The 17,500-nt window shown below is 39.0% G+C and overlaps 1 protein-coding gene across 7 annotated transcripts in view; it reads left to right on the top strand.

The window, feature by feature from the left end:
- The window catches only part of LOC144965553 (uncharacterized), a 47,297-nt gene that overhangs the window by 2,298 nt on the left and 27,499 nt on the right, over positions 1-17,500 (top strand). For all 7 annotated transcript variants that reach the window (XM_078901013.1, XM_078901014.1, XM_078901010.1 and 4 more), the window contains exon 3: positions 16,080-16,234. In XM_078901013.1, the coding sequence (XP_078757139.1) occupies positions 16,154-16,234 (81 nt within the window). In that variant the 5' untranslated portion in view covers positions 16,080-16,153. The remainder of the gene's footprint in view (positions 1-16,079; positions 16,235-17,500) is intronic.

The following is a 17,500-nucleotide window of genomic DNA, read 5'->3' as shown; positions in this document are numbered from 1 at the left end:
TTATATAGAGCTTTACCCCGTTGTCACAGGCTCTAAGCGCTTTACACTGATATAAAACGAAACATATTACAGTGAGACAAGTGTGAAGGAAACGTGATACGAATTCAATTTAACAACAACAAAATATGAAAATAATATTGCAACATTATGACGTAAAAAGATAAAACTTTAAGCAAGATTTGAACGTTGTCAACGAATCCGAGCATCTCACGTGTGATGGGAGAGAGTTCCAAAAATGGGGGGCCGAAAATTGAAAAGATTGTTCACCTATTTTACGCAATGGCTTAGGTTTGACAAGGATTGATTGGTCATTGCTTGACCTCAAGTTTCTATTGGGGACATATATGTTTAGGTCTTTAATATAGGAGGGACTGTTCGTGCTCAGGGATTTTTAGACAACAGTACAAATCTTATAGGCAACTCTTTTTTAATAATAATAATAATAATAATAATAATAATAATAATAATAATAATAATAATAATAATAATAATAATAATAATAATAATGATAATAATAATAATAATATAATTCATTCATATAGCGCCTGTCTCAAACAATGTAGCTCTAGACGCACAATATGCAATATACTTATTATTAATAAAAATAGAAATAAATATATAAATAAATAAATAAATAAATAAATAAATAAATAACATTACTCAATCATATTATCAACAACATTGAAAGACGAGAATACGGAATTATTTAAAAAAAAGTAAATTAGTGTAAATATGTTCTATGAGGTTACACTACAAAAATATTGTAAACTATGGTATATTATGAAGATTGCTAATCCATTCTTTTTCAACTTTAATTTATTTTTAAAGTAAATAAATCAATAAATAAATGCTCAATTGGTTCTTTGTACACACCATCCAAATATAACACAAAGAGATGACTTTAATTTTCTTTTAAAACAGCTTCAGAATCAGTAGAGCTAGAGCGCAGATTGAATGGCAGAGAATTACACCCTGTTGGAGCTACTAAATTTAAGGTTCTGTCTCTAAATTTTGTGTGATATAGATAGTAGATAGAGAAATAAAGAGAAAGAGAGAGATATATAGAGGGAGAAAGAGAAAGAACGAGAGAGAGAGAGAGAGAGAGAGAGAGAGAGAGAGACAGACAGACACACACACACACACAGAGAGAGAGAGAGAGAGAGAGACAGATAGATAGATAGATAGAGAGAGAGACAGATAGATAGATAGATAGATAGATAGATAGAGAGAGAGAGAGAGAGAGAGAGAGAGAGAGAATTAATCATTTTAGCATAAAAAAAAACTAAAATAATAATTTAAAGAAAAAAAAAGCAAACCCACACAAGTAGACATTAAAAGACACCAAAAAAAAAAAAAAAAAAAAAAAAAACACAAAGAAAGAAACAGAAAAACAAAATATTATGCGCTTTTGCGATTGTATTGATCACAAGTTTTCATTGAAATTATTTATAAGAAAAAGAGAATGAGAAGACATGTCTTCACTCAGATCAATATAAAAGTTTTTCTGCAGGATGATTCTTTTATTATAGAAACGCCCACAAATTGGAATGGGTAAATCTAACAAAAATTTGTTTTCTTACAATATCTTCAATTCTAATTGAAATACAGTACGTTTCCAAAGTCCTGTCGTGGTTTGTATCTTGAACTTTGAAAAAAAAACTGAATCAAGATAAAAACAAATGTTATTTTTTGTACCGTATACAACAAACTTTGTACTTTTAATTCAAACCATAACTAACCAGAACAACTTTTTAATACTCAGAAAATCCACCCCGTCTATCTAGTGGAGTTTTGAGATGACGACGCAAACTTTCCCATACTCGATCTAACAATACAAGTGTCAAAGACTCAGCTGCATGATTCAAAAGTCCTTTCAGAGTAAAGAATTGTATTAGCTATAGAATCATTATTGTTTGCGACAAGCAGTTTTCAACACACCTAAAGAAGTTTTGGAAATATGAACGAGATTCTCAAGAAATCACAGTTTGCTGTGCGATATCCAAATAAAAATATTACGGTCCTTTCTTTTTATAGAAAACCCAATATCCGGCGATTCTATTCTCCGCATGTTGAATCAGTAGTTAATGTCTCAACTTAATGACATTTCTACAAGTTTCAACCTTCAGGAAGATGGAGATCCACCACGTTGGCATTTGGAGGTTCAACGATATCTGAAAAATGAAAAATGAACTCTCACAACGAATGCTTGGACGCAGGAGCATGAATGATCAAACATTCGTAAGATTACCTGAACTAACCCTTGTGCTTTTTGTGGATTTTTTTTTGTTTTGTTTGTTCGGGTATTTTTTTTATTGTTTTGACTTTTGTTGTTGGGGTGGGGGTGAAAACGATTTGATATGTCAACCACACCAATAGACGATTTGAAGAGGAGTCTAATAAACACGTTTGAGTCATCGTCACATAACGTCATTGGATAGACACGGTGCCTTTTCATATTTTTAACAAAGCAGTTTACAGTAAATTATGGCTTGAATTAAAAGTCAATGTTTATTGCAAAATGTACTAAAATCTCGACATGACTTTTAAATCACTCTGTAGTTTCAATTCAAAAATGGGTAAAGTTTCGCAGTAGGTTTCAAATAATTTAAAAATCATTTGAATTTCTGTAATCAAATTATTCCCAAGGATGTTCTTTAAATCTGCACAAATAACCAAACACGATGCTTACTATTATTGAGCTAAATTGCACGAATTATATCCTGTTTAAAACAGGTGCTTTTGAACAAGACTCTTTTTACAATTTTTAGTGATTTAACTTTGCTTTGTTAGAAATCCTACTATTAGTTATTAGTTTTATATATATAGAAAGGAGCCAACATTTCTATGCAATCACACAGTGCCCTTCCACATTATTGTAAGCTTTTCTAGGTGGAAAGGCATTAAAATTTGAAAGTTCCAAACTGGAGAGTAGGACAATGCAATTAATTGATGATGAAGAAAAATAACAAAGGCGACCTGAAGAACTAGCCAGACACCCCTGTGTACTTTCTCCTTGGTTCGAGCTAGAAATGATCCACACCCACTGCCTCAAACGACGGCTGTGTGGTCATTTCGTTTGATGCTCGGATTCAGACCTGGGGGCCTTGGTTCCAACTACGCGTTCATATTTAGTAGATAGAATATTGTGCTAAATGAAATATCTTTTTCAATTTTTTGTTTGTTGAGATCAATTGGGCGCTGAAAATTAGATAATTTAAAATATGAAACTTGGTTTCATTTTATGCATTAATAAGCCAAATATTTCTTAAACGAAGAGGGTGTAAATACTACTGAAATGCCTGCTCTGTTTCGGTTCTGACTATATCTCAAGAAACAGAATTTTCTTATCAAATTGGTGACTCCGAGACCTCGGACTTTTGATCAAATTTTGCCTCTATGCTTGTTTTTCCACCAATAAAAATCAATTCATTATCCTAACTAGTCAATCTATTATCTCAATTATGTTGACAGTCGTAGTAGAACAAGGCAGTTGAATTTTTATAAACATCTTTAGCACTTAGTAGTTTTCTTGTCTTTTTAAAACTGCCCATGTAAAGGCTGGGAAAATAATTTTAGATGGGAAAATAAGGAGGGGGAAGAGGAAGAACAAGAGGAGCAGGAGAAAAAAAGAAGAATCAGAAGAGGAGAAAGAGAAAAATAAAGAAGAAGATGGCTATGGAAATGAAGAGGAAAAAGAGATAGAATGGAATAAAAGAAAAAGCCTGTTCCCATGCTATAAACCTCATCGATTTCATTCATGAACACATTGTTCAAAAGAAACTACCGAGCGGTCATTCAACTGAAATGATTCTGAGGTTAGAAAACTTTTTAATCAGTATTCGGACAAAGTACTAACAGTTGGGTTTTTGGCCTCTCCCTGATCAAGGTATGTATATTATGGGTGCAACAACAAGGGGTCACTTTAGTACACACTCAATAATGATATGCAATGGTTTTCGAGTGCGTGACTCACTCTTTCCCTTTGTTTACTATGACTGCCATTAACATGGGCAGAGTTACTTTATTTGTCCTTCTAAATTATTTATTAGGGGAATGCGTTTGTCACAGAATATGTCCTTTAGGCATGTCCAACACACTGAACGCTTATTATTTGGACATCGCACATGAAGACACATTTTGGGACTTAATGGTTTCTGTTAGCAAAAAGCAATCCTTACAAAAAGCACGCAATTCATGAATAAAAAAGCCACACCACTGCGACCCCAGACCCGTGTGGATAGGTCTTTGTAATTATAAATTAGTCCCCAATCAAGGGGCTTAATTTAGTCGCAATCACTCAATACCAACAATGCTTTCAAAGGATTAGTACTTCGTGTCAGTCATGTGATTATTGACATTAAACTCATTTAGTTCTTCCGAATAGTATTAGTGCTCCCCGACATTAATCAGTGCTTTAAAAAAATAGCCCATACTTTTTAGGAAAATGGTTTATTTCACATAAGGTTTATTTACATCATTATCAGCATCACTATATTCTTCTTCTTCTTCTTCTTCTTCTTCTTCTTCTTCTTCTTCTTCTTCTTCTTCTTCTTCTTCTTCTTCTTCTTCTTCTTCTTTTTCTTCTTCTTCTTCTTCCTTCTTCATCTTCTTCTTCTTCTTCTTCTTCTTCTTCTTCTTCTTCTTCTTCTTCTTCTTCTTCTTCTTCTTCTTCCTCCTCTTCTTCTTCTTCTTCTTCTTCTTACTATTACTATTGTTATTATTATTATTATTATTATTATTATTATTATTATTATTATTATTATTATTATTATTATTATTATTATTATTATTATTATTATTTTATTATTATTATTATTATTATTATTATTATTATTATTATTATTATTATTATTATTATTATTATTATTATTATTATTATTATTCTCGACCTCTTTCTCCTCGGCTTCTTCCTACTTTGTCTCTTTATCCTCCCTGTAAACCAAATGACTGACTGCCATTTGCCTAAAATTATTGCAAATAGTTGAAATGATGATTTACTCTGCAGGCCGAAAATAAATGACACATTTGTTGCATTGGGTGCTTCCAAACAATTGACAAAAATATACGAACGACAGGGAGTACTGGACAGTAAAATAGTTTTTCATGTCTATCCTCGCTTTCATCGATTTATTTATAATGCATTCTATACTCATCTATAACTTATCGCCTCAAAACGGTATTCTGTCGGGATGATTTAAATGTTGATGATTGAATTTATAGTATCATATATGGTTTATGTGTTTGCCTTATTAGTGTAGGGGACGACGTGTCGAAAACTTCTTAAAGTGGCAGAATGTACAATTTCACATTGTTCATTTCAACTTAAAATCCCTTTCAGCATCTGCATGATCCCGACATAATATCGTTTTGCGGTTATGGGTCACATATTTGAATTTTTCAAATAAGCGAAATCCGTTTTCAAGAAATCTTTGGCCCCACCATTTATTTATCTTTAAAATAAGATAATATATTTTTTTTTAAAACTCAAAACGCCTTTCAAACACTGTCCATGTACTCTTCTGTATCAAACAGACGCCCCCCCCCCCCCCCCACCCACCCCGTCTATTTTCTTTCAGCTCACAAAATATGCCGGTGAAAATTAAACAAATGGGAAAACGAAAAAAAAATCAAATGGTAAAAATAGCATGAAAGTCCCCCCCCCCCAATAAAAAAAAATTATTAAAAAAAATAATTTGGAAGGGCTATCAAAATAAATACGTATGTCGCCTTCAGAATATCACTGACGATGCTACTAAGGGGATTCACCAGCGAGATTCAAGTAATTGAAAGAAAACTTTTTTATGCATCACATCTCTCCTCGCTTAATAAATTAGAAAATGAACCCCCCCCCCTTCCCCACCCTTTTCCCGAAACCCCCCCCCCCTTCTACGGTCGCGCCCCCTCCCTTCTTTGGTCAAATTGTGCACACACCCCTCCCTTTCTATTCCGACCCCCCCCCCCCCCCCCCCCCCTCTATTGAATTTTGGCCAAAGTGCATACCTCCTCCTCTATTACTACCCCTAACCCCATTTTGTATTTGGTGCACAGATGGGTTTGGTTTTTATATAATATCTGTTTCTGTAACAATTCTTTTTCTGTAATGAGTTTTGTTTTTACGGCCTAGAAGGACCGTTGAATAGAGATAGAGACATGGTAAAATTGCGTCGTTCTTGTTCCTCCTAGAAATAATTTGTGGGAGGAATGTTCCACGCTCCAGTACACCTCAATGGAAACCTGTGATTACCAACATAAGACTGGAACTGAGATAGGACCGTCATTGTATTGCCTAGAGGCACATTATTCAATTCTTATATTCAAACTGATGGACGCAAAGATTTTATTCATAATACTAGATAAATAGTGTTAGGAGAAAAGAAACAGCACTGGCAGCACCATCAGTAGTTGAATTATTAATACTGTATCAGTGGTGATGGTGGTGGTGGTAGTAGTCGTAGTAGTAGTAGTAGTAGTAGTAGTAGTAGTAGTAGTAGTAGTAGTAGTAGTAGTAATAGTAGCAGTAGTAGTAGTAGTAGTAGTAGCAGTAGTAGTAGTAGTAGTAGTAGTAGTAGTAGTAGTAGTAGTAGTAGTAGTAGTAGTAATAGTAGTAGTAGGAACAGCAACAACATCAGCAGTATTACTACTAATTATTCTACTGTTACTGCTACAGCTACTACTACTACTACTACTACTACTACTACTACTACTACTACTACTACTACTACTACTTCTACTTATACTATGCGATGGAAAGAGTATGGAGAATAACTCTTCAAATCACAGCAGGCGAAGGACAAAAGCATAAAGAAAACAGTAGAACCAAAAGATCTGTCACTAATCATACACGAAAAGGTTATATCAAAACTAAAACATCGGAGCTGGATTGCATCCCACCTGAACTTATAAAAACGAGTGGAAAAAATTCTGTGAAGGCCCTACTCTCACTGTGCTTCAATATCTGAGAGACATGTCAATGGTCAGAGGAATGGAAACAGCAAGAGATTGTAATGTTACATTAAGCAGGAGACACAAAGGAGAGCAGCAATTACAGAACCATACCATTGGTCATGCTAACAAAATCATGCTCTATGTCGTCCTAGAAAGATTGAACGCTGAAAGGGAAACAGAACTAGCAGAAGAGCAGGTCGGCTTTAGACCAGAATGAGGTACTGGGGACATTCTCTGTGCACTACAAGTCATCACCAAAAAAAAACAAAAACAAAAAAAAAACCCAAAAAAACAAACAAAAACAAAAACAAAAAAAAAAAACATCAAAAAAATAAAATCAAAAACTAAATGAAATTCACAAAGATGCATACACCATCTTCATAGATTAAAGCAAAACGTTTGACAGTGTTGAGCATGAAAAAAAAAATTCAGACCCTACACGACACGGGTTTCCCATCACACCTTGCTCCCTCATACAATTTTTATACACGAACCAGGGACTTAAGATTTTCTGGAGCAACAGCCTGTTTGAACTTTGGTACGATTAGCAAGATTGTATCTGTCGATCTCATTATATGAGTAGAACGATTACATATAGAAACTAACTCAACAATGTTAGATGGGGAGCGAGAATTCAAAGCGTTAAAAGTCAGAAGAGATAATTTTTAGTCGATGCGGACCCTGACTGGTCGCCAATGTAGATCCCCTATCATGCCTGCTGAAGTGCTCTGTCATAATATCGAAGGCCGAAGATCAGTCTTGCTGCCCGGTTCTGAACTCGATGCGGTTTGTTGCTGGTATCGCCTAGAAAGCCGACTAACAAGGATTTTGCTGTAGTCGAGGCGCGACAGTACACACGGTGGTCTGTTTTAACATGTCCTGGCTTAAACGTTCATAAACCGATTGATAGAATTTATTGAGAACTAATCGTTAAAATAGCTGTCTAAGAGCAACAACAAAGAGCCAAGTCCCGTCAATTTCGTTCCATCTAAAGACGGGACATGTTCTTAAGTGAATTGTTGATTACATGTGCTATGAGGTCTAAAGTGAATTCCAAACAATTGAAAAAGAACTGGTGGGGATTGAGTCAAAGGTGCATGACTGATGGCTTTGATCTTATGTATGATTTCTTTCACTTCATTTGATGTGACAGGTTGAAAAGATTCAAAAATGGGATCTCGATAAGAAAGGCATAATCTGGGTGTTGAAGGGCTAGCACACTAAGGACTGGAATCAAGGTCTTTTCTGATGTTTTATACTTTCGATGCAAAGTAATGTACAAATAAGTCGGGCACGTCGGTTGTGGGTATGAAGCTAGGCAAAAGAGAGGCCTGGACTTTACCTCACAATTCGTTGACGACATTGAATCGGGTCTTGGGGGAATGGCATTGCTCGATTTTGAACCTGTAGGACTCTCTTTTAGAGAGGGTAGTCAGACTTAAGGCATTCCATGCGCCTTCTGAACTCCAGATGACCTGCCTTGCGTTTGTGTTTTAACGTGCACGCTCGGTCTTCCGACATTGTTGCTTCTGTTTCATTTCTATTATCATATTCATTGCTGTTATTAATGATTATGATAATGATGATGATGATGATGCTGACAATGATGATGATGATGATAATGATGATGATGATGATGATAAAATTGGTGGTGGTGGAGGTATTGCTCTTGTTGGTGGTGGTGGTGGTGGTGGAAATAATTATCATAACAATGAAATCCTGCAGACAAATATGACTGCCAGATTCTCGCGAAAAGGACATTTTTTCTATCTCTCTTCACTCTTTTTCTTTTTAAACTGGTCTGCTAGTCTATTTGGTTGTTTATTTGTTGTTTAGATCCTGCGAAAAACATTGTGAGATACCCCCACATCTTATTATTGTCTTATCCGAGATAACTATTTGCTTAATGTGTATCACGAAAGAGATCACATAATATATTGGACAATGATAGTGATTTGTAATGATAGACGAAGTGCAAGGATAGAGAAACAGAGAAATAATTTCAACGCAGAATTATGTTTTAATATATTCTTTTATGTATCTCATGCATTCCCATTTAATTAAATACCTCATAGGCAGGACCTGCTGAATCAAATTTATATTATTTTAAGTACTTTAGAAGAGGTCAATATTGCAATATATAATTCCGGTTTCTGTATATGGGACAGATAGTAATAGTTTTGAGATCTTTGAAAGTAAAGTGCTCTGTTGTAATGATATTTAGGCAAAATCTTCTATTCGACTCAGCTACCCAATTTTTACTGAAAATGCAAAGAGACTCAAGAAAAAATAATAAACGCGATTCGATACGTTGGAGCCAGTTGATATGGGTGTGTCTTTTTTACGAAACCCGCCGAAACCCTGCGAAACCCGCCGAAACCCGCCGAAACCCGCCGAAACCCGACGAAACCCGACGAATCCCGACAAAGTTATGGGAAGTAGGTGGCTGTGGGGAGTGAACCTAGAACTCAGGGAAGTGTACACCATTGGGGAGTGAACCTGGGACTGGGTTTCGGCGGGTTTCGTAAAAAAGAACCAGTGCTTTTTTACGAAACCCGCCGAAACCCACCGAAACCCGGCGAAACCCGACAATATCCAGCAAAGTTATGGGAAGTAGACAACTGTGGGGAGTGAACCCGAGACTCAGGGAAGTGTACACCAGTCGGGAGTGAACCTGAGACTAAGGTTATCGGCCGGTTTCGGCGGGTTTCGTAAAAAAGAAATAGTGCTTTATTACGAAACCCGCCGAAACCCGCCGAAACCCGACAATATCCGGCAAAGTTATGGGAGTTTGGCAACAGTAGGGGGTGATCCTGGGAGTCAGGGAATTGCACACCAGTGGGGAGTTAACCTGGGACTATGTAAAAAGGATATCAGTGGGAAATAAACCTGGGACAAAAGGGAGATGGATACCATTGAAAGTTGAAGCCGGATATGGGAGTTGAGTACCAGAGGAGAATGAACCTGACACTATAGAAGGTGGGCGCCAGTGGGGAGTGAACCTGGGACTCAGGGAATTTCACACCAGTGGGGAGTTAACCTGGGACTGTGTAAAAAGGATATCAGTGAGAAATAAACCTGGGACTAAAGGGAGATGGATACCATTGAAAGTTGAAGCCGGATATGAGAGTTTGGTACCAGAGGAGAATGAACCTGACACTATAGGAGGTGGGCGCCAGTGGGGAGTGAACCTGGGACTATGTAAATAGGATATCAGTGGGAAATAAACCTGGGACTAAAGGGAAGTGGATACCATTGGGAGTTGAAGCCGGATTTGGGAGTTGGGTACCAGAGGAGAGAGAAACCTGACACTATAGGAGGTGGGCGCCAGTGGGGAGTGAACCTGGGACTATGTAAATAGGATATCAGTGGGAAATAAACCTGGGACTAAAGGGAGGTGGATACCATTGGGAGTTGAAGCCGGATTTGGGAGTTGGGTACCAGAGGAGAGAGAAACCTGACACTATAGGAGGTGGGCGCTAGTGGGGAGTGAACCTGGGACTATGTAAACAGGATATCAGTGGGAAAATAAACCTGGGACTAAAGGGAGATGAATACCATTGAAAGTTGAAGCCGGATATGAGAGTTTGGTACCAGAGGAGAATGAACCTGACACTATAGGGGGTGGGCGCCAATGGGGAGTGAACCTGGGACTATGTAAACAGGATATCAGTGGGAAATAAACCTGGGACTAAAGGGAGGTGGATACCATGGGGAGTTGAAGCCGGATTTGGGAGTTGGGTACCAGAGGAGAGAGAAACCTGACACTATAGGAGGTGGGCGCCAGTGGGGAGTGAACCTGGGACTATGTAAACAGGATATCAGTGGGAAATAAACCTGGGACTAAAGGGAGATGAATACCATTGAAAGTTGAAGCCGGATATGAGAGTTTGGTACCAGAGGAGAATGAACCTGACACTATAGGAGGTGGGCGCCAGTGGGGAGTGAACCTGGGACTATGTAAACAGGATATCAGTGGGAAATAAACCTGGGACTAAAGGGAGGTGGATACCATGGGGAGTTGGAGCCGGATTTGGGAGTTGGGTACCAGAGGAGAGAGAAACCTGACACTATAGGAGGTGGGCGCCAGTGGGGAGTGAACCTGGGACTATGTAAACAGGATATCAGTGGGAAATAAACCTGGGACTAAAGGGAGATGAATACCATTGAAAGTTGAAGTCGGATATGAGAGCTTGGTACCAGAGGAGAATGAACCTGACACTATAGGGGGTGGGCGCCAATGGGGAGTGAACCTGGGACTATGTAAACAGGATATCAGTGGGAAATAAACCTGGGACTAAAGGGAGGTGGATACCATGGGGAGTTGAAGCCGGATTTGGGAGTTGGGTACCAGAGGAGAGAGAAACCTGACACTATAGGAGGTGGGCGCCAGTGGGGAGTGAACCTGGGACGATGTAAACAGGATATCAGTGGGAAATAAACCTGGGACTAAAGGGAGCTGAATACCATGGAAAGTTGAAGCCGGATATGAGAGGTTGGTACCAGAGGAGAATGAACCTGACACTATAGGAGGTGGGCGCCAGTGGGGAGTGAACCTGGGACTATGTAAACAGGATATCAGTGGGAAATAAACCTGGGACTAAAGGGAGGTGGATACCATGGGGAGTTGAAGCCGGATTTGGGAGTTGGGTACCAGAGGAGAGAGAAACCTGACACTATAGGAGGTGGGCGCCAGTGGGAGTGAACCTGGGACTATGTAAACAGGATATCAGTGGGAAATAAACCTGGTACTAAAGGGAGATAGAATACCATTGAAAGTTGAAGCCGGATATGAGAGTTTGGTACCAGAGGAGAATGAACCTGACACTATAGGAGGTGGGCGCCAGTGGGGAGTGAACCTGGGACTATGTAAACAGGATATCAGTGGGAAATAAACCTGGGACTAAAGGGAGATGGATACCGTCGAAAGTTGAAGTCGGATATGAGAGCTTGGTACCAGAGGAGAATGAACCTGACACTATAGGAGGTGGGCGCCAGTGGGGAGTGAACCTGGGACTATGTAAACAGGATATCAGTGGGAAATAAACCTGGGAACAAAGGGACATGGATACCATTGAAAGTTGAAGCCGGATATGGGAGTTGAGTACCAGAGGAGAATGAACCTGACACAATAGGAGGTGGGCGCCAGTGGGGAGTTAACCTGGGAATATGTATAAAGGATATCAGTTGGAAATAAATCTGGGACTAAAGGGAGATGGATACCATTGAAAGTTGAAACCGGATATGAAAGTTTGGTACCAGAGGAGAATGGACCTGACACAATAGGAGGTGGGCGCCAGTGGAGAGTGAACCTGGGACTCAGGGAATTTCACACCAGTGGGGAGTTAACCTGGGAATATGTATAAAGGATATCAGTAGGAAATAAATCTGGGACTAAAGGGAGATGGATACCATTGGGATTTGAAGCCGGATTTATTTCCCACTGATATCCTTTTTTAGATATTCACAGGTTAACTCCCCACTGGTGTGCAGTTCCCTGACTCCCAGGTTCACTCCCCACTGGCGCCCACCTTTTATAGTGTCAGGTTCATTCTCCTCTGGTACCCAACTCCTATAGTTCGGCTCGGATACCCACAGTTATCCATCTCCCACAGTCCCAGGTTAACTCCAAATTGGTGTGCACTTCCCTGAGTCCCAGGTTCACTCCACACTGGCGCCCACCTCCTATAGTGTCAGGTTCATTCTCCTCTGGTACTCAACTCCCATATCCAGCTTCAACTTTCAATGGTGTCCATCTCCCTTTATTCCCAGGTTTATTTCCCACTGATATCCTTTTTACATAGTCCCAGGTTCACTCCCCACTGGCGCCCACCTCCTATAGTGTCAGGTTTCTCTCTCCTCTGGTACCCAACTCCCAAATCCGGCTTCAATTCCCAATGGTATCCTTTTCCCTTTAGTCCCAGATTTATTTCCTACTGATCTCCTTTTTACATAGTCCCAGGTTCACTCCCCACTGGCGCCCACCCCCTATAGTGTCAGGTTCATTCTCCTCTGGTACCAAGCTCTCATATCCGGCTTCAACTTTCAATGTTATCCATCTCCCTTTAGTCCCAGGTTTATTTCCCACTGATATCCTTTTTACATAGTCCCAGGTTCACTCCCCACTGGCGCCCACCTCCTATAGTGTCAGGTTTCTCTCTCCTCTGGTACCCAACTCCCAAATCCGGCTTCAACTCCCAATGGTATCCATCTCCTTTAGTCCTAGATTTATTTCCTACTGATCTCCTTTTTACATAGTCCCAGGTTCACTCCCCACTGGCGCCAACCCCCTATAGTATCAGGTTCATTCTCCTCTGGTACCAAGCTCTCATATCCGGCTTCAACTTTCAATGGTATCCATCTCCCTTTAGTCCCAGGTTTATTTCCCACTGATATCCTGTTTACATAGTCCCAGGTTCACTCCCCACTGGCGCCGACCTTCTACAGTGTCAGGTTCATTCTCCTCTGGTACCAAACTTTCATATCCAGCTTCAACTTTCAATGGTGTCCATCTCCCTTTAGTCCCAGGTTTATTTCCCACTGATATCCTGTTTACATAGTCCCAGGTTCACTCCCCACTGGTGTGAAATTCCCTGAATCCCAGGTTCACTCCCCACTGGCGCCCACCTTCTATAGTGTCAGGTTCATTCTCCTCTGGTACTCAACTCCCATATCCGGCTTCAACTTTCAATGGTATCCATCTCCCTTTAGTCCCAGGTTTATTTCCCACTGATATCCTTTTTACACAGTCCCAGGTTAACTCCCCACTGGTGTGCAATTCCCTGACTCCCAGGATCACCCCCCACTGTTGCCAAACTCCCATACTTTGCCGGATATTGTCGGGTTTCGGCGGGTTTCGGCGGGTTTCGGCGGGTTTCGTAATAAAGCACTATTTCTTTTTTACGAAACCCGCCGAAACCGGCCGATAACCTTAGTCTCAGGTTCACTCCCGACTGGTGTACACTTCCCTGAGTCTCGGGTTCACTCCCCACAGTTGTCTACTTCCCATAACTTTGCTGGATATTGTCGGGTTTCGCCGGGTTTCGGCGGGTTTCGTAAAAAAGCACTGGTTCTTTTTTACGAAACCCGCCGAAACCCAGTCCCAGGTTCACTCCCCAATGGTGTACACTTCCCTGAGTTCTGGGTTCACTCCCCAGTGCCACCTACTTCCCATAACTTTGTCGGGATTCGTCGGGTTTCGTCGGGTTTCGGCGGGTTTCGCAGGGTTTCGGCGGGTTTCGCAGGGTTTCGGCGGGTTTCGGCGGGTTTCGTAAAAAAGACACACCGGTTGATATTTTGATAAAAAAAATATCAAAGAGTAATTTTTTAAAAATGTATTGAATGATTTAGATAAATGAATTTCAGAACGTTTTCTTCTTACTTTTACCCTATGTGAACTTAGCATGATTTATTAAAAGCTATCAAAAGGTATGTCCCATTCATAAATACAGAGGAGTACACATTGGCAATCTCTAGAGGATATCCAACCGAGTTGAATGTGATCGCAGAAAATCCAATAATATTACGGACCAGTTAACGTCAAACTAAAATTTCGACACTGTTGTCTGTTCATTGCCCACCTACTATTGATGTAGCTGAATAAGGAACTAATACCGTGAGATTATCACCTTTTATTGTCATGTTTTAAAGGAAAATACAAGACTAGAATATACATATTTTCATGTTTATTTATTTTTGTTTTGGGTTAATAAAATGGCAAATACTCGAACTTTTATTTCATGACATTTCCTCCAATTCGGATAGTATATTTTTTCATTGCAACAAAGAACTGTAATCAGTTTTCACATCTCTCAACAATGATCTTATTTGATGTTACGACAAAGAAAATGAAGAACTACGTATAAAGAATGGGCTCGTCGATTTAGAGTTTGACTCGTGCGTTTGGAGGGCAGATCGAGTTCCAATTTTGAAGCGATTTTAGGAGCGTGCGCAATAGAAATGTGTTCAGGCTTCAACAGTCGTGACGTCACTTCCCACGTAATGACGCATAGTAACTTAGTAACTGGTTTTAAACTATCGGAACCATGGCGGACGACCTTATGAAATACTTCTCAGCGAGCATAAAAGTGCATCCAGAGGAGAAAAACATTATAAATCTGATCATGTTTTAACGTTTATAAATTCTGATCACATGACATGTGAAAAAGTCCTCGCCAGCATGAAGAATAAAAAGTACCGATTTTCTTTGTTTAGAACCAAACTGCTCGTTGCTGGGCGGCCGCGACATCAGACTATTGATCCAAACTGGAAAACGCCTCTTCGTTTAGTTACATGGCGTCATTGTTATTTTTGCACACCGATTGGCTTATGTTGCTTACTTTCCTCGCCCAGTAAGACTCAATTACTAAAATACCTGTTAATATCAACATTTAACATCTTCCGATTGTGTTTCACTGCTCCACAGGAGACGAAAATTCATCGGAATGATATCTCCTGACTTACCAATTTACATTTGTGGAGAGATAGAGTTTGGGGCCAGTTATTTTCTTTTATGTGTAGAGATGTGTACACTGCCCCTGTCTCTTAATGGCATGATTAAATTATTGATCTTTACTTTACTTTAAAAGGGTATTTTCATGGAAATAAGTGTTCTTGGTGTTAAACGTCGTTCACCCTCATGAACAAAAGTCAAACGTTTTATTACATAAAGGCTAGCTTGTTTTCCCCTGTTAAAAATCCAATCAATCTAGAAAAATAAATTATCTGTCAATTTGTATGAAAAAAATTTCTGTAGGTCCTGTGTAAAGTACCGATTTCAGTACTAAATTATGAATATTTTATTACCTTAGTGCAAGTCACATAATATTGCATGCATTTGACACATCGACACATGGACACATAAACATGCATCACCATCATCACAATCATCATAATCATCATCATCATCATCATCATCATCATCATCATCATCATCATCATCTTCTTCTTCTTCTTCTTCTTCTTCTACACAACGTTACCATCAACTCATCCTCACTACGCTGTAAACGTAAACAAAAATAATAAAGCCCGAACTAAATGCGAAGATATCAGACACGCTGCTGTTATTTATACGCACACTACTAGGAAAGTCACCTGTTCAATACACTAAAATTAATGATGTTTCACTTTTTTAGATCCCCGTAATCCTGGATAAGCCCATGTTGACTACTTGGACATCGCATGAGTCATAACCGTGTCCTTTGACGTCATGGCGAATCCTTACGTCAATTTGAATCATGTAGCTAAAATAACTTTACACGAAGGGTGGCTTGAACACAAGTCTTTCTACGTAAGTATAGCAATGCTATTTTGAAATGCTAATCAAGAGATTGATTCACTAGTTTAACTAGCTTTAAGTGTAGCACTCCAGTTTATTTAAAGAGAAACCTTTCACTTTCATACTACATCAGCCATGCGATCTTAAGATAAGTAATAAGTATGATTTGACATTTGAATAGAGTAAGCATGTAAATTTTTATCTTTACCATAATTACGATAAATACTATGCCAATGGCTTAGTAGTAGGATACAATGGCTTGGCTATCACATTCAAACCAGGTTGAAGATGGCCAGTGGCCGAATGGGTGGCAATGGTCTGACCCCTGCTGTGTACGTGGGCAATTTATATAAACCCAATTAGACGTTGTCTTAAGATAGAGACAAACATAGGATACTCGTACAAGAAGGCGCCTAACAGATGACATGAATACCCTTGAAACATTGAGAAGCCCACTGGTGACAGCGGGGTCGTGGAAACGTGTTGTATAATTGTTCTCATTATAATGATTTCATTCTATTTTTTAAAAATAGACATTAACCAGTTAACTACCATACCCTGGAAAAAAACCGTGTTTAATAAAAATTTGGTCAGAAAACTCGTCCTCTAAAAACTAATTCATTTAAATGACTCTCATTTTGGCAAAAACTTTCAAACATGAGACTTCGCGTTGCCCCGGGTTTGAACATTTTTTGCCAAGATGAGGGTCATTTAAATCGATCAATGTTTGAAGGGCGAGTGTTCTGGCCAAAATTTAAAATACGAGTTTTTCGAGAGTACTGCAGGTCATAGTTAAGATCCATGATCCCTATAGAATTGATTTATGAGAACTTCTGTAATGTGGAATTCGCCAAGAATGCTATTTGCAATGATTCTTTATTTTGCGACACAGGAAGCTCGTCTCGCCGTATAAGACTCAATTACTAAAATACCTGTTAATATCAACATTTAACATCTTCCGATTGTGTTTCACTGCTCCACAGGAGACGAAAATTCACCGGAATGATATCTCCTGACTTACCAATTTACATTTGTAGAGAGATAGAGTTTGGGGCCAGTTATTTTCTTTTATGTGTAGAGATGTGTACACTGCCCCTCTCTCTTAATGGTATGATTAAATTATTGATCTTTACTTTACTTTAAAAGGGTATTTTCATGGAAATAAGTGTTCTTGGTGTTAAACGTCGTTCACCCTCATGAACAAAAGTCAGACGTTTTATTACATAAAGACATTCGAATGTCAATGCTAACAATAATCATGGGACATATATTCAAAAT

The sequence above is a fragment of the Berghia stephanieae genome, chromosome 2 (genome assembly GCF_034508935.2).
Source record: "Berghia stephanieae isolate SIO BIC M18660-M18661 chromosome 2, UCSD_Bste_1.3, whole genome shotgun sequence".
Lineage (NCBI taxonomy): Eukaryota > Metazoa > Mollusca > Gastropoda > Nudibranchia > Aeolidiidae > Berghia > Berghia stephanieae.
Note: the sequence above shows the minus strand (reverse complement) of the source record. Positions and strands in the feature narration are given on the sequence as shown.